The sequence below is a fragment of the Macrobrachium nipponense genome, chromosome 11, assembly GCF_015104395.2.
Source record: "Macrobrachium nipponense isolate FS-2020 chromosome 11, ASM1510439v2, whole genome shotgun sequence".
NCBI classification, from domain to species: domain Eukaryota; kingdom Metazoa; phylum Arthropoda; class Malacostraca; order Decapoda; family Palaemonidae; genus Macrobrachium; species Macrobrachium nipponense.
Window position 1 is genome coordinate 12,804,669 of NC_061087.1, and position 19,439 is coordinate 12,824,107.

The 19,439-nt window shown below is 37.4% G+C and overlaps 1 protein-coding gene across 1 annotated transcript in view; it reads right to left on the minus strand.

Moving 5' to 3' along the window:
* The window catches only part of LOC135223835 (uncharacterized), a 614,631-nt gene extending 604,999 nt beyond the window's left edge, over positions 1 to 9,632 (minus strand). The window contains exon 1 of the mRNA XM_064262828.1: positions 9,485 to 9,632. Within this exon, the coding sequence (XP_064118898.1) occupies positions 9,485 to 9,546 (62 nt within the window). The 5' untranslated portion in view covers positions 9,547 to 9,632. The remainder of the gene's footprint in view (positions 1 to 9,484) is intronic.
* Between the last annotated feature and the right edge of the window lie 9,807 nt (positions 9,633 to 19,439).

The following is a 19,439-nucleotide window of genomic DNA, read 5'->3' on the forward strand; positions in this document are numbered from 1 at the left end:
TGAACACCCATTTTATCTAATTCACAAACCCCGACAAATCATATCTCCTGTTTAAAATAGAAATGCTATGTAAGCTTAACACCAATTACGATAAATCTCGTAGGAAAAGAAAAATAATAATAATAAAAAAAATAATAACAATAATAATATAATAAAAAAAATAATAACAATAACAATAAGTGAAGTTTTTACCCATTACAAAGTGCACATAATTATATATAATGCATACATAATCCAACTTTTCCCTCACAGATGCAATATGTATCGTTACGGAATTTGCTATCGCAACAAATCTCATCGATCAGATAGAACCGGAAACAATCCCCTTACATAGATACATCTCCGTAGAATGCCATAGTCAACAGAGAACAGTGCAAATCTCCAAGTAATCAACACCAAAGGGAAAAAGTCAGCAACCAGACTCATCATGGCATTATCAGCAAAAATCCACCTATGAACATCTTATGTGCTAAAACTGCAGTATAGATTTGTCTAGTCAGACTTGCAACACAGAAACCCATTATTCTCAAAAAGCCCCAAAAATTCTACACTGACACCATGTAATCACATTTCACAAAATTATCTCCAGGATATCACCAAAGTGCCCAAAAAATTGTCTTCAAAGACATAACTCCCACATGATATTACTCAATTATATAAAACAAATTATCACTTATTCGGGATTTAAACCACAGTATACACAATTCAGCAATTATATGCCGCCAAAAATAACCACTGGTGAATATAAAAAATTCAACATCTCCATAAAACCACAATGCAGTAATGCCACTCGCCTCCATTAGCCACAACACCAAAGGAACCACAATACCCCCTTTCTAGCTTGTAAAACCCCATATCACCACCAAAAATTATAACCACCCAAAAACAAATTCACCACCAAAGATTAATGTCACCCACATATCGCCATATTAATAATAATACCACCCAGGCAATAAAAGTATTCCCCTCCATTTCACTAATAACCCCATATCACCATATTCCCTTTTATTTCACCAATAACCACACATGGAATAAAAACAAGTCTCCAAAAAAGATTATTACACTCCAAGCAGGATAATAAAAAAATGAAAATCTGTCCCCGAAAAAATACATTCAAAGCATCTAGCTGATACACTCGAAAAATATTGCCACATATCTCCTCTCACAAAGGTTTCCATTTGCACCAAAATGACTGCAAAAATAATTGAACTAAACATAGCTCTTACCACCATAGGCCTAAACTCTGGACTATCTCCAACAAAATAAAATATCAAATGGCCAAAATATTATATCTCCAATTCTCCAGTAAAATAACTGAATGTTACAGTCAAAAACTATAAACTCTCTGTTTAGCATAACTGCTGAAAAGGGCAAAAACTTGGCAAATAAAATTGCCCAGGAAATTCTAAAAAAAATCATCAGTGTGCCATAACTCATTACAACAAAACTCCAAATCCAAAGTGTCTAAGCAAGGACTTCCTCATATTCACTACAGCACAGGCCACCAGAAACTTAATGAAGTTTCCTATCTCTGGCAAAGTTGCCACATACAAAATTGTGCAAGAGGCCAACCATTTCCAGAACACAAATATCCAGAGAAAAAAAAATGTAGTGCCATCACGTAAACATTCAAATAGGCAAAAATTCTCCCGTAAATCTCTCTGCAGCATCAAACGGCTGAAATTATAAACAGTCACAAACTGAGATACTGAAAATCTACAGAACCTGATCTAAGAGAAAAATAAATTCAAACTCGCCCATGATAAAAAAAAACTTACATCAGCGATGGCTAATGTCTAAAAAGGGAAAAGAAAAAAATCAATGGCACTGTTCACTATTCCCGTGACACCTGTAACATCTGTAACTCACGTAGACTTCAAGCAATTATCTGCTGAACCCCCCCAAAAAAGGAAGACTAAATTTGTGGTTAGTACCTCCCATATTCACAAACATCACCACCCTTAGTATTCATTACAAGCCCCCATGTTAGTATCAGAAATAACACCAATATCAGGATCACCACTTGCTAATATCACCAAATTCACCAAATATCACCAAATTCACCAAAATTGTTATCACCACCCATAAAATCATTGTCACATTCACCGAAATTATTATTACCGTGAACTCCAATAGAATCCCCATAAATATCTCCAGTAATAATAATTCTCCACAATAATTCCACTTAAATAATTCCCCATAAAATATCTCCATAAAATATCTCCAGTATCACCAGTAAGAGCTTTAATATTGCCATTCCCCCACAACTCCAATATCACCACCATTCATCACCAATAGCATCACCATTTTAAAGTAGTCTCCATATCCCAAACATATCCCCATTAAAAATAATCTCTGTATCCCCCAATTATAATTATGTCCTCCACCATTGCGTAAAAGCATTCTCCAAAGAGTAAGGAAAACTTGCACCATATCCATTTTCATTTTCTCATTACACAAAAGAAAGAAAAAAAATCGTTCTAAAAAGAAACCCTACAGGCATGTCACATCATCCCTCAGTGGCTATCAGCTGATGTGGCACTGAACTATGTCATCAAGGACTCAAGAGCACGGCAATCAACTTTTCTTTCAAGGCCAAACTGACCCCCATTACCCCGACACAAAGAAAAAAAAAAGGAAGTTCACCCTCCCTTCAAGCATTCCCCCCTGAAGCACACTAGTCTCCCTTTGGCACTACCCCATGGTCGCTCAGCAAAAAAAATACGCTGAGTACGTATGCCAAAAAAATAGAATCCAAGCACCCTCAAAACTGAGTTGCATGCATGAAAAACCTTCACACATACATATGTGTAAAAAAAAAAAAAAAAAAAAAAAAAAAAAGCGTTGCCTCTAAACATGTGCCAAGAAAAAAAACATCACGTTCTGCTCCTATGGGAGAAAAATGGTAATCTGAACTGCCTCTTTAACTCCAAAAATGATTCATACACAACGACCAAAAAAAAAAAAATAAAAAAAATAATGTAACGCTCACGCCGTCAATGAGAGAACACTAGATCGCCGACCGCGCATGAATAAACACGCGAAGACACACATACCCGCGTGTAAAAACGACCCAACATTCGAGCAAGAAAACACTTAGAATTCACACGCACCCACAAAACCCAACTGAGTGACCCAATGTTTGCAGTGTCTCGCGACAGACGAACATGCTGACGTTAATTGAACTTTTCCCTCTCGGTACCACAACCAACGGCTGAAAAATTCTAATCCCCTGTCACCTATTAATTGAAAACCTCACACATTCTCACAACCAGACTCTCTCAAAACAGCATTTTTAGGCTGCCATTAATCTCACAAAAGGCATAATACGGTTCAAAAACCGCTGCCACCACTAAAAACCTAGATTAGAATCTAATCTCGGTATTTAATAAAAGGTAGCAATGGATCCGTGTGTCTAAGGCAACTGGTAACATCCCCCCCCCCTCTCTCTCTCTCTCTCTCTCTCTCTCTCTCTCTCTCGCTCTCTCTCTTCTCTCTCTCCTCTCTTCCTCTCTCGAAATCTCTCTTCTCTCTCTCACCACAACACCTCCCCCTCCATTATCTCAGGCCATCAAATCAGACTCGAGAACTTATCAAAAATAACATTTATTTAACAGTAAAGTGTAAACTAAATAACTCAGGTTTTTAATAAAAAGATTAAATGAAATGTTAAACTCAAAGTCCAAATAACTCAGACAACCCTCGGTAATTAATCAAATAACTAACATTAGTTTAGCCATAACATTAGGCACAGTCAATATAGTAGGTACACCAATTAAGTCATCATATTCAATACCCCTTGTCTCAGATCAGTTCCCCATTCTCCAGAACCGCCTGTTAGAAGACAGAACACCTCGATAAGCACAAGATTATAATCAAAGATCATATGAAATAGAACATCTTTGAAATAAATATTCAAATACAATCCAGCCACAACTTTGGCCAAAATAAATATGCTTACCCATTCAACACAATATTCACAACAATTCTTAAAAATACTTTTGCAGAAGCCATCTTGGCTTCTGCCGCCTCAGTAATGATCTATCCATATGGTAATGCTACATCTCATTATGTAGGAAAAAAGCACGCACTCACATACGAACTCACACATATTGTCCGCGCCCCAGGTAACTGCCTAGAACTAGTTTCAGAAAGCACTTCTGCGGTCGCCCGTAGCAACAGGACATGCACAGATCTGTTAAGACAGCAATTTTGATATCACACCACCAAAAAAAGACATGTCAGCATTTCTATGCTTGTCACCTCGAACACTCTGTCTCTAAGAGTCATAGCACATCACACATTACAACGGTATTTAAATTTATTAATACAATTCTCTTTATGTAAGAATTAAGATATATACTTAATATATTATATATATAGTAATATTAGTAATATATAGATATATATATATATTATTATATATAGATATATAGTGGTCCCCCTGTATTCGCAGGGGATGCGTACCAGACCCTGTGAATAGTTAGAACCCGCGAATATGTGGAAACCTCTATAAAAATGCCTAAAACCTCCTATTTTGGTAGTTAAAACTCAAGAAAAACCCACTAAAAATTTTTATATACTTTTTTTTTTAATAGTTTATCACAAAAAGTGCATTTAATGATGAAATTAATAAAAAAAAAAAAAAAACAGGAATTTGTAGATATTTCTCATAAGAAATACTGCGAATAATGCAGGGAAACGTTCCAGAGAGAAATCCGCGAATGTGTGCGTCCTCGAATTCAGAGAACACAAATACAGGGGGTCCACTGTGTATATGTGTATATATATATATATATATATATACATATATATATATATATATATATATATATATATATATATATATATATTGCTATTGCAATGGTGGTAAGCAGCCTTACCTTGGGAGTGCAAAGTAAAATACTTGAGGTTCTAACAAACTCTCTCCCAAGACAGAGGAAAACATCGAGGAAGGTTATCAACCTGTTAGGAGGAGGAAATGCCCCTAAAAAGCAACATCCTACTTATCACAGACTGCTTCCAAGAAGTCAGTAGATTGTACAACCTGAACACTGTACAGAAGTGTCAATGTCTCAAAGTACATTAAGTCTATGCTACTTAAGAAGTTATTCTATGAGTGTGTAAGTGTAGTTTTTCAATGGTTTATCATGTATTTTGTTTTAAGACTCATATTCAATTCCACTGGAAATGCTTCATTAGGTCTAACACCACTTGGAAGCAGAGTGAGAACCAGACTACTTCAGTCTTAGGCCTTAAGATTGGATTTGGTGTGGAGGAGGGGGGGTAACATGGCATACCCAGTGCCTTCAGGGATACTGACATAAAGCACAACAATTATACAAGTGATGTAACCAAAAATTGTCTCACTCCAACCACCTAGGTCAGGTTAGGTAGTGGGAGGTTCCCTGTCAAGTATGAGTGGCACCCTGCAATTGATTAAGAAGGAATCATGAAATTTAGGCAGTGCTACTATAGTAGGCTGTCTACCTAAGCGATCAAATGCGTTACACTGTGTTTAGTACTAGCCCCTTGGGGATCAAATGTAATTAAATGCACTTAGAGACTACTATTACTAAACACGGCGAAAGTGCAGAAACACACACGTAGGCTGCCTACTATAACAGCACCATTTATACTATATAATCAAGCACTGGGGCACTCTCAGTCATTCAAAACTCAAGAGAGTGAAAAATAGCTGGAGTGGTTGGACAGCTGGCTGTAGAGAAAAATTAATGAGTTCAAGTATGAGAATCTAAGGGTAAAACTGAGACACCTCCACTAAGAAAGAAGTAGGAACGAAAGGAAATGGACCGACTTCTACATAGTATCTAAAATAACAGTTCATGGGGTGGGGCCACCTTAACCTTGTCTATATATTTGTCCAGTAGTACATAAACGCATGCAATCCAACCTGAATAGGTCCAACCTGACTAGGTACTATTAATATCACTCCTCACTACTAGAATATGGGTGAAATATACTCTAAAATGAATGATTTACAACAACAAAAACAAAAAACATCTAATATTAGCAGTTAGAAAAATGTATGGTTCATCTGTTGGGAGAAAAAATCTACCTCTGTGTTACCATGTACATAACTGCCATTCTGATACTACAGTTTTGCATTGTAATATATTATGATCTTGATTTAAAAACAGAACTTTTACTTATAGTCTGATTTTAATTCATTGCATTCATTTAATTATTTTTTTCATGTTTTGTCATACAGTGATACCTCATTGTAACTACTCGTACAAGTATAGTTTATAAATTCAAGATTTGTTTAAATCCCCTTACCTAGGCCGCTTGCAAAAAATAAAGTATTAGTGATATTCCATACCTTTAAGCATTGCTTTTCCTCCAACAATACAAAGTCTATGAGCTAGATAAGTTACTTTTATTTATAATTAGTGTATGATCAAGAACATATCAAAGCACATAACTCAACTGCCACCCATAGCCAAAACCTTTGAAACTGTTATATAAAACAAATAATAGGTTTGCGATCTAATACAACCACACCTTACCTAACCTACCCTACAATGCCAGGTCCTTGCCAAACTGGAAGAAAAGTATGGAATAATGAGCCCTTTGCCCCCTAGATCCCCACCTAACATAACATAAGTCACATAATTTTCACATACCTAATACATGGTGTCACTATGAAAATGTATAATAAAATCAGAATCAGAACCTGCAGAAGTATCACAAGGATGTTAAAATAAATCCCTATATGTCAGTTGTGTATTTTCTCCCACCCAAAAACCTGCTTCCCATTGATCTCTCCCATACTTTTTTGGATATAAGTGGACAAACATCCTATAAACTGCTAATCTTCTACTGAAATGATTATCGGAAGTGCTAAAAACACACAAAATAATTTGGCAATACTGTATAATCGAAATAATCCAAGGGACAAAAGTTACACTTCTACCCCATATGAACCAGCTGGTCTACTGGTATGCTCGCTTGTGTCATGGTATGCCACTCAGATGTCATGGGTTCGCGCCTCCCGCAAGGTGATGAAAAAATAGCTGGCTCTGTATCATGATCAGTTACTGCTGCAGTGTGGGGTCTGCAGTGGGAGGTTGAAACCAACATTCTTTGGAAGTTTGAGTTTCAAGTCAATGACCCCTGTGTGCTTGTTCCATGTGACCAGGTTTCATCTAACGAAATAATAATATAATAATAATAATAATCATGTAGGATATAAGTGGAATTATTACTTCAGTAGATAAAACCTATTCACATGGAACAAGCACACAGGGGCCAGTGACTTGAAATTCAAGTTTCCAAAGAATGTTAGTTTAATCCCCCATCGCAGACCCCACACCTTGGCAGTAACTGATCATGATACAGAGCCAGTGATTTTTTTTCATTGCCTTAGGGATGCATGACCCCGTGACATCTGAGTGGCATACTACAACTCTAACCACTATACCAGCAGACCTCTCATGTCCTAAAATGGGAAGGCAAGGCTTTTAGGTGAGGATATGTATTTCTAACATCCAAATCTTGTTTTAAAAGTTATGATTCTTATTCAGGTAAAGTTTATTAAACATTTTGAAGGTGATACTGTACACTAGTAAGTATGGATATGGTGACCTTGGTTATGATTGTTGGGGGGGAGGGGGGGTCCATGGGGGTCGAAGCCCCCAGCCAAGTAAGGACCCCACTGTCCTGGGTTAGGTTAGGTAAGGTGGTTAAGTCAAGTCACAACTTATTACCTTCAATTTTAAAAGTCCTAGGTTGGGTTAGGTGAGGGTCAGGGGGCAAAGCCCCCAACCCTGGCCAGGTAAAATCGCAATAATGTTTAGCAAATCCAATTCTTAAACTGCCTAAATACTCCTTGAAAAACTGGCATACACAGTCGGGGTATCCATGGAGGGGCAAAGACCTACCAGCCAGTTAGGAACCCAAAGCCCTCACTTTACCTTTGTGCTCCCCATAATAATAAAATATAAACTAATTGGCTACTGAAAATGTTAGAAACGTAGGTGCACATATTACAATATTGCAAAACCATATTTTCAATGTCAGTATGCGATTTTACAGTACAAATTGACCATCATATTAACAAAGCTAGCTTGGCTTCTCGTTACTATGAATAAAAGTTTTTCTGTAATGACTTAATTGTAAACTAAGTTATTAAGTTTACTATTTGGCTTATCAAAAACAAAACAGGTAGTCTAATATGGATGACTGCATCTTACTTGGCTAAATGCTTACATAACCATTCACTCGGGAGCGAAAAGTTCTTGTTATGCTAGCAAACAATTGATCTCAAAATATTCGTACGTAGTTTAATTTTTACATCTGATAATTGACCTGTTATATTTTGAAGTTTATCAGTGAACTCATTAACACAGTGAGCGATAGTCTTTAATTGAATTTACTGAAATTTATCTAAGAAGTCATAACATGGTTAACAAATTTACACAATTTGACCAATCAAAGAGCCTTTCAATTCCAGCCTACTCTACTCCTTGACTAATTGATCATCCTAAAATTTGGTCACTTCATCCAAAGACTATCGAAGCGATCTTCCAAAGGTGTGTGTACTTAACTCGGTACCCTGAATTCCTAGTCCTCTTTATTATACTTTTTGGCTATACAATAATAAAAAGGGTTATAAAATGCTGTACCCGTCAGATAATCAGAGAAATTCACCGATAATGAAAAATTAGACTATTTTGCTATATTGCTAGTCATCCACATGGAGATGGTACTAAACATGGCGGAAGCTCCCCAGCACGGCATGTTTAGTACCAGCCCCTCAGGAATGAACGTAAAAATACACACAAATGATGGTGAATCTCTACTTATCTCATTAAATTTCTCTGATTACCCCCTGTACTACATTATAGGCTATATACACCTTCCTCTGCACTGTTTAGCCAAAAAAATTACATTAACAAACGAGCTGATATCTAAGTGCGGCCGTCCCCCTGTACCTAGTAGGTATACACTTGCCCAAAATGTAAAACACGGCAACTTAGATGAGCTGTTAATCTAATGAGGTTACGTTATTCCCTGAGGGAAGGTGACCGCTTACAGCAAATCAACGACATATTTCAACAGGGATACCTACATCCTGTCATTACGCTACCCTCAAATTTAGGAGTACGTAGTACTACTTGGACTTGTCCAGGTTGACAGGTTCGTCCCCTCCCATAGCCCCCTCGAACCAGTCCAGTGACATCTCGTTTAACGATACGAGGCATGCGCAACTTTCCTACAGTATTAAACTTAAGCAGAAGTATTACCCTTAAGCAGTTTTATATCCCATGATAAAATTCCTGTTTTTTCTCTTAGCAAACCAACAATCGATGTCGACACTGTGAGACCTAGTAGCTCTATCCTCAATAGCCTAGCCATAGCCTAACATAGTCTGCGACAACTTCAAAACCTAAACAGATTTGCCAGCAGCTTCATGTGGGAATTTCACACTGAAATAACAGTATTTCCATTACCTACGTACCTTAGCGTAGAATAATAAGTTGAAATCGTACGGTGTGGGGAGGACACCAGAACACCGTTCATGCGACTGCCACGAGACAATTTGGTATTCTACGTAGAGTGGAGAGTATCACACTGAACTAGTGTCACTTATCAATATCGGTGTCGAAGTTCCGACTAGTCGACTTCCGTTCCGAACTGCAATCAAATCCAACATGGTAAACAATTAGTGGTAGTACCAATGGAAATCAAGTATCATAATTGCGAAACCTTTATGCTATATAACATTCAGTTAGCCCAACATTTTGAAAAAAATACTTAGAAAAAATATGTGCTGTCTCTTAGGTTAAAAAGTTTTTGATTGCAATAGGGTAAAACTGAAGAATACTACTACGCCTGGTTCCCAGCAGTCGCCGACCGGTATATTTACGGTCTTTTCTTTTTGTTTATGTCTTTTGTTTTTGCTTATATGTACTGTCATATTGCACATAAACTGGTAGTTACCGAACCAGAGGATGAGGCGTCCCCCCCCCCCCCACCCCCCCCCCCCCCCCCCCCCCCCCCCCCCCCCTTTTTACCTGTAATAGTCGCTAAATTTTTTTACTGCTGAAATCCAATAAGGATTATTAGCTAAGATCTGTACACTTTGGCGTTTTGATTTTGCACCCTTTGCCTTAACAGGTAGATCTAACGAGCATTGCTAAAATAAATAAATAATTAAATAAATAAATAAATAAACTGAGACCAATGTTCCAGCAAGTTAAATCAGAAAGACAAAATCGTGAACTGAGGTTATGCCTATTATCAATTGATCCTAACAATTGCATTTTCTTTTTCTTTCATAGCTAGCCATATTTACCACATTCTTTAATTTTTTTTTTAGCAATTACTTTCGATGTCAGGCGAAAACTCAACACTATCTTGAGCGCCTGAAGTACTCCGGAAGAATTTTTTCTTCTTCTTTTCTGAGAACGCCTGAAAATTATCGCAGTCTGTAATAAATGCTCCTGTGCCTCTACCGGAAAACTGCAATAGACTTTCAACAGACCCCACTTGGTTATAGTAAACTTTATGGAATACCCATGTCAAAAGATGGAGGGTAATTTTTCACAACAGTATCGCATGTTTACCCCTTTTTAATACCACGAATATTTTCCTTCTATATCAGTGTTCCTCTGGTAAATTTTGCTTGGAATTGTTTATTCCGTATTTTTTTTTCTTTTTTGTATGGTGTTATCACATTGCATGGAACCAGTGGTTATTCAGCAGCGGGACCAATGGCTTTACATGACTTCCGAACCACGTCGAGAGTGAACTTCTGTCATCAGATATACACATCTCTAACCCCTCAATGGAGTGCCCGAGAATCGAACTCACGGCCACCGACGTTGCAGGCCAAGTCCATACCGATCACGCCACTGAGGCGCTTTATTCAGTATTTTGCACACGCTGCTGTGCTTAATCTCAGTAACATCGTTTGCGTGCTGACTTTCAGATCTCAAACTAACACATTCAACAGGAGTATTATACGTTTCTTAACGATAGCAATCAATTTGTTACTAGTAGATCCCTATAGACCTATGAAAGAAATGTGGATCTCTCTGAAGAAACCAGTGACATTGCGAATAAAGACTATATTAACATTATATAAAGGTCATAAAGGAAGAGGACCTAAAAAAAAAAAAAAAAAAAAAAAAAACAGTAAGCTGAAATGACAACTTATGGTAAGAGAAATATGTAGTCTAAATGCCTTCTATTGCGGAAAGAACTTGGAACTGAGTTAAAGATTGTACCTGCTCACATACGACATGAATACTATTCGTTTGATAGGAATGGTGTGAGCCATTTGAGAAAACAGAAAATATTCCTCGAAAAAATTAGGCACTTTAACGGATTATCATCGAAATTGAATGCTTCAATCTTTGATTAACTACAAACTGTACATCGCCAATGTTATATCAATATCAAAGGAGAGAGGCAGAGAAACATATATAGACAAAGAAATAGCAACTTGATTCTTATAATAAAATCCAGAATCGTAGAAAGTAAGTTGGGAACTCAACCACTGGATCAATTACGTAAATCAAACCACAGACCGAGAGATCATCGATACGACATTAAAGGGGCCGTGCCTTGGGTTACGAGGCTGAGCTTTGCCACCTCCGAAACCGCAGTGCTTATTGAAGATGAATTTCAGGCGTGCGTATATATAGGGGACCTCCGTAAATTCCTACCTGGATAACTACACTCTTGTTTGTTTCCATCTGTCCATCCGCCTGTGGTTTTTCGCATGGTAACACTGCGTCCCAGGTCTTAAATAGTTACGCTATGAGTACGTTTTAGGTAAATAAAAGGATATAAAAGGATATCCGGGTGTACATTTGCAACTGAAAAGTGTTTTAATAATTTACTGTATGCGAATTACACCGTTAATATTCGAAATAGGATATTATTATAATTGTTGAATGTAAGCTCAATGTAACTATCTAGAGCCTGGGACGCTGTGCTACCATTCGCAAACACCACATGCGGGTGGACAGATGGGAAAATCCGAGTATAGTTTGTATTTTCCCCTCGACGAAATCCATATGTTTGTCCGTAGTATGGCCTTATATAAGGTCAAAAATCATCATATTATATATTTTTTTTCTGTACTTCTTGTGAAGCTGCATAGACCGAGATGGGCATGGTTGTTCAAAATAAGTCAAGTCGCGCAAGATATGAGTAGTAAAAATTAGAACGGTTACATTCATCAAGAAACACGGAATAAAGAAGCGAAATACACACTCTGGAAGTGGAAGGGATGAAGTATTGATGAAACCGGTCGACCCCAGCTTCAAACGCTGTTTCTACTTCGTTTATTGGTCTTGAAAAAAATCTAACCTGAGTACGGCATTTTGTTGATTCAACATAGGACCCTTTGCCATTGAGAATTTGGTGGCTGCCACGCCAGTTTGATGCAAGAAACTGGAAGTTTTGCTTTTCATACAGAATAAAAATTTGTTGCCACCAGTCTGTGGGTTCTGCTGAATCGGTTGCTACAGATATATAAATGGAGAATGTAGATTACAGTGATTATACGTTGGTGGATATATAATATATATATATATATATATATATATATATAGATAGTAATATATATATAGTAGATAATAATATCCACATCATTTTTCCTTTTTTGGAGGGAATGACGTCAGAAAGGTATAGCCTTCCGTTTTCACAGCAATTCTCCAGGGATGTGATCATGCGGTTGCTAGGTATAGAGTTTGATTTTTATTCCAATGCCAACATTGGAAGAAACTAAACTTATGGCAATAAGCAATGGGGAAAAGCATTCCAGATACTTCATTATTCTGTTAATTCGCATTTAAATTTTTCACTCTCTCTCTCTCTCTCTCACACACACACGTACACATAGCGCGCGCGCGCGCAAATCAATTTGCAACATCCATCTGTCTCCTATCAGTCCCCTGTCAACACTAACGGAGACATTTAGCTTCCATTTGCAGCCTTAAGACTTCACTCGAAGTTACCTGAAACGCCAAGCCTTATAAGGGACTACACTTTTGAACGTTGAAATCTAAACCCCACAGCAGTGACAAACATAACATACTGGAGTGATTTAATTAGCAGGAGATTCGGTGTTTGCTGTAGTCAAGGTCTTAAGGTAGGTGTTGGGTCGGAGTGGAGAGAGAATGTGGAAAAACTCTAAAGGGTTTTATTGTGAAGCAGACGATCTGGGGTGGGTCTTCCGACCGATGCTGCCCTATGCGGATCAAGATCTAGATGCGGATGACAAGAGGGAAGGCAGTGTAAGCGTATGTGCCAAATTTTTGTTGATCTGCAATTGTCCCTAAAAATAAAAGGTACAGAATTTTTACTAAGGTTGTAAAGTACTTTTACAGTGAATCGATGTGTGTGTGTGTGTGTATGTTAAGGGTAATGGTCTCGCACATAAGAACAGTCACATAAGAACAGTAAAAGATTTTACTACCAACATTTTACTACCAAGAAACATTCTGCCGTTAAGGAGTCAAAATCCCGAAAGCGCAGTGAACTGTGTGCAGATATATTGCCTTATAAATGAAAAGCGCTGCTTCTTCGTCGAGTATATACTATACCAGGAGAAACTTCACCTCCATTCGACACAGGTGCGCCGTCACGCAAAGGAAAGGTATCCCTTTCTGTTGTAATTGAAAAGGCAGTCGTTATATTTCTGAAGAAAGGGGTCATAAACTTTACGGTCATATTAATGACAGCTGCGTCTGGTGGTTGCATGCAGCGATGGAAAGGAAGCGATTCAGCAATTGCTCCAAGCCGCCGGTAGATGCTAGGAAGAAGAAGAAGAGGAAAAGGAAGAAGAGTTCGTGCGTGTCTGGACTTCATTCATAATGCAGAAGTTGAGAAGCCCTTTCTGAGGATTTAAACGCTGGTGGCCTCGGCGGTTGCGGTAATGGCTCTGAATATTGATTGTTCGGAAGCCGGGGGATCACTAGGGGGAGGACGATCGGGCCGGTCGGAAGGATAAAGATAAGTAGTACTATTTCTTCTCCGAACTCGGCCAGTGTCGAGATTTGACCTGGCCCAGTGGCTACTCGTAAATCAGCAATTCAGATGACCTTCGCAAACAAAAATGAATCACCGTCTCATGATCACTTTTTGCATCACGCGAAGGTGAGAAACAAGGTCTTGGCTAGGAAATGGTACTTGAGTGACAGCCAGGCTCTGAACGGTACCAGAGCTCCTCCAAGCAAAGACAAGTGACGAAGCCGCCGAGTTGATATAACTATACCTGTCAAGAATATCCCTCGCGCCATTAATAACAAAGATTTAAAGTGTTCGTGTGCAAGGACTGCGTTCAAAAGCAATACCGTAGCGGGTTTTGGAGACCAAAGACAATAAATGAAGGAAAATAATTTCGAATTTCGTAGCTTACGAAAATAACGTCGAATACATCTTCAATGCACAATACCGAAAGTATGTAAAAAGAAAAAATCCTTCTTGCACAACTCCCAGTTTATTGGTCATAGTTGTTTCTTAAAATCTAATAGCAGGTGCTGAAAGTCAGAGCAAAAGAGCAAAAATTTGATAAAGAAGAACCTTGTCCTTATTTATATAAGTTTTGTTTGATGTTGAAGGAATATCACTAACATTTTTTTCCTGCCATTTAAACTTTTGTATATGTAAGGCAACCGAAATCCTCAATCAAAACAAGACCTAGAATGAAAAATAGGTCATTTAATCTTCTGCACACACACACACACACTATATATATATTATATTTATATATAATATATATATATATATATATATAATATATATATATAATCACACCCACATATATTATAATATATCTATATATATATATATATATGTATATACATATATATATATATATATATCTATATGTATATATAATATTTATATATATTACATATATTAATATATATATAATAATAATCTATATATATTATATGTAATATATATATATATAGATGTATATATATATAGTATATATATATATATATATCTATATATGTGTGTGTGTGTGTGTGTGTGTGTGTGTGTGTGTGTGTGTGTGTGTGTGTGCAGACGGAACGGACGACCAAATACCCTTATCAAGACAAGAACTAGAAGAAAATGCAACAAAATATAATACAAAAAAAGAAGACGAGAATCGGTGTCGTGTTTTTAGACGAAAAATTCCAAGGAAATTTTTGGAATAAAAGAAGCAACTGGATGCTCAAAAACAGAAATTTGGAGAAAATATTAAATTATTGTAATAACATTAGGCGTTGTTGTATTGGTCAGATAATTCGAAAAAAATATCGTGTGTAGATAGAAGACCAGCGAAAAGAGATATACAGTGTCCAAATTGCTTAGCAGCTGATTTTAGCAAATTGTTTTTATATTGAATTACATGACAAATCGCGTTTCTTCGATGATATCTTTACACACACACTCACAAACATGCAAAATTGTGTTATCTACTTTACGCATGTATATACCAGGCATTAATATGTTCCCTTGTACGTAATGTGTGTAAATGTATACATATAATGCACGCAACCGCTAAGTCGACCCGTTTACAGTGACAGATCAGCCCTGTAATTATATGGTGCAGGGAAGCATTTGCAGTCTTTATGTCCTTCAGTAATTACAGAAAAGTTTTATGACTCACCCAGGGTCTGTCTGTCCAGTGCCAGAATAGCCCAAAGGAAGGCGGTGGGGAAGGGGGTGCGGGAGTTTTTTTTCGCAGCGCATTCCATTCTTCTTCTTCTTCTGCTTGTTTCCATACTAATGACGTCCCTCTTCCCCGAGGACAGACTGTTATAGAGTGCACCGGCGCGACCACAGATCTGTAAGTCATTTCTACTTTCATGTATTTCTTTACGTATTTCATGATTTTCACTGGTTTTTGTCTGAATTACTTCTCCCACCACTAACTACTAGTAGCTACTATTACTGCTACTTATAAGTAACGGTAATAAATTATGACAATATTCGTTATTATCTTGTGGGTACGAGATTAGTGTAAAAAATCGATTATTGCTTAGGGGTAGGCAAGGTTAGAGAAAACCATGAAGTTAGGTATTTCTTAGTTTAACCAGATCACTGAACTGATTAACAGCTTCTTAGGGCTGGCCCGAAGGATTAGATTATTATTTATGTGGCTAGGAACTAATTAATTATTTAGCAACGGGACCTACAACTTATTGTGGGATCCGAACCACATTTTTTCGAGAAATGAATTTCTAATCACCAGAAATAAATTTCTCTGGTTCCGCACTGGCGGCAGCAGGGAGCGAACTCGGGCTACCAGATTGATAGGTGAGTACACAACCTACTCGTCCAGTGAGCAACTGGGTCACCATGAAACAACTTCTGATGATTCCTTTTATTATTCCCACATTATCTGCCTATTTTGCAAAAACTATCTTGAAGATAACTTCACTAATGGATTCACCTCTCTAAGAGTTTGCTAAGCATTATATACACCATAACTTGGATGTAAATTACATGAAAATTTTGATCATAAAAGCGATTATTTTTCTCCATCCGAGACTACTTCATTTCTAGATTCAAAACCTGCCCTTATAAATGACACTTCTTGTCCCATTACAGTGGAACTTCTTATAACCTCTGATTGACAATCCTTAAATTCCACTCGACACATTTGAACTTTCAAGTGGCACTGGTACTTTTCGGCCCCTAGATGACGCTAAACTCAGAAGTAGTACATACTTGCTTTAAATGTCGCTATACTTATCTTTGGATTGGCAATACTTGACAATCAGAATGTCTTCACCTTGACTTCGGCTAGTGTTTGGTCTTTCTCATCATGTATTAGCAATTTTCATTCACAACTTCTGTTTTCTAGTTGCTACGCCTACCATTGCAGCTAGTAATCGTAGGAAAACCTTTACTTTCAATCGGCTATTTTTAAAATTCTGTCACTAATTCCTCACAGCCAAATTTCGGCATTTCTAATCTCACATATTCTTAACACTGTTCTTTCCTGACTTTATCTAGCGCTAATTTTTCCATCTGTATCTCATATAGTACATTATACATTTTTTTTTTTCCTTTTATCTATCATGTAGCAATATGTCATTTTTTCGTGAATGTTCCTTGATCTTCCAGCAACTCAGTCTGTTGTCAGAACGACCTCCTCAACCAATGTTATCTTTCCTATCCACCAGAGCTCTTCACCTTTCAACTGATGGATATCCGACTTCCGGTGGCATGTCGCACGTCCCAGTTCGTGTTTCCAGCGCCCTTGCAGCTATCTCTTTTCAAGGTCTGATGTTAGGATTAGTTTATCTTGAGAGCAGTTTTCTTGGCGCACAGCATCACAGAACGCTGATCTTCAGTATTGTTATGTTTAGTCCCATATTGTAGAACGTTTTCTTGCTGAATTACAGACAGTTTTTGTTTTTTTCCCTCAGGTTAGTGGGCTAAGAAGTTTTCCTACTTTCTGAGGCTACATGAAAACTTTTTAGTCAAGCCTTTTTTTTTATTGTTGATACTCCTAATATTGTATGTAAATGACATAATGTAGAAAAGTTGATCAATGGAAAATTTAGAGAGTCATAACAATTCTATTATAGAGCTTTGTTATACGGCGAAGAGTTTCAGCATTATTGCTTTTCCATAAATAAGTGCAATGAGTGTTGCTAATCATTACAGATTGGGAATACCTACGTTAAATTTGGGAAAATTCCACGTATTTTCGAAAACAAAATTTAATTTCTCAGTCGTACTTTCAGAGCCTTTTAGACCTTCAGTGACCATTTTTGTGTTACCCGTATACTACAACAAAATTAATGTTTATACTTGTCCATTGTGTACTCCCACATACTCCTCTTTATTACAGGAATCCTTTAACTTTGTTTGTCGCAAAATTTATGGAATGGCTCTGAACTCCTCTTAAATAAGGAAAGGAACATGTGCCCGATAGCCTCTTCCGGAAATCACTGGAACGTATCCAACCACGCACATTAGTGGAAAACAAACCATAAGACTAACTTCTTTTCCTGCCTCGTTCACGTGAGCTGTCGCGTACTCCTTCCTGGCCCACATTTCGAAATCCGCTGAGCAGTATTAAAACCCGAGTTCCTCCCTCGCCACCTTGACAGAAGAGAAAGGCCTTATCTCTTTCTTATTTAGAGGTGAATAGTTCAAACACAGTCATTGACATGAAACACAAAACATATACAAACAACATTTCCACTTCGATTCGGGCAGAGATAAGTCGTTGCGCAACGCTGTATATCAGTTGTCCCAGAAGAAATCCAAAACATACACGCGCAGGGTATATAAATATGCTCCGTGACTTACGCAATAAACTTCAGAGTCGGAGCTATGTGGAAAAATAATCTACTTTGTTAAAGTCACCTGATTTCGTCCGAGTTGACAGAACTTTTGTGTGTGAGTGCTTTAATAATATATACATGGGAGAGGCTCACCACAAAGGTCAGAGACGCCGGAATCTGTCATTTTATCTCCTATTCATTATGAAGAACAGGAAACTATAAGTTTGTTGACGCACGGTAAAAGTGAAATGCAATGACATTTCTTTGGCAGGGACACTATAAAATCCAATTATCTTCTTTTACGCTGAACATATTTACTTTGATACAAGGAGAGATGGAAGAAATTCGCAACATTATCATCCTATTTTCCAGTGACCTGTGACAATTTTTTTTACTGTAACAAAAGGCAGCGCTTTCTCTGTATTTCCTAAAGTGAACTGAACCACGAGCCAGGTGAAAAAATGAAGGTATTCTTTCAAACTGTAAGCAAATGTCATTTCCATTTGATGCTCAGTGTTCTTAAATTAATTATTAATAATTATGTTCCTTTCTTCATCCCTCTTGCGTATCTTTCCCATCTCTTCAGTGGTTATATTTATGGGCTTTGCCGGGACTCTTTCGTTAAGCAAAGATTTCAGTTCTTGGTTACCAAAGACATTACCACTTGCCTTGTTAAGGAAACTTCCTACTTTACAGAGAGAGAGAGAGAGAGAGAGAGAGAGAGAGAGAGAGAGAGAGAGAGAGAGAGAGAGAGAGAGAGAGATTTTCAGGTTTCAGAGGGAACGCTTTGTAGAGTTGTACAGCAATCCATTTTGCTAAATCAAAACTTGCGTTCTATTATGCATGTGGGGAGTTTATGTTTACGATTCAACTAACGTCTTTATCCCCCTTTTTTTTTACTTTTACTTCTACTATGCTAATATAATATGCATTTTCTTTGCTAACAACGTTCCAGCCTTCTTTGTATGATTATTTCATATAATGCTAAAATACTTTCCCTTTGCTAACACCATCTCAGCGTGAATGTTTTTCCTTCATAAAGGAAATCTACTACAATACTTCGTTAAACAACTCCCAAAGAAAACATTTCACGTCGGATCATCATAATATGGACGAGTTCCATACACAACAAACCCAGATCATCATAATATAGACGAATTT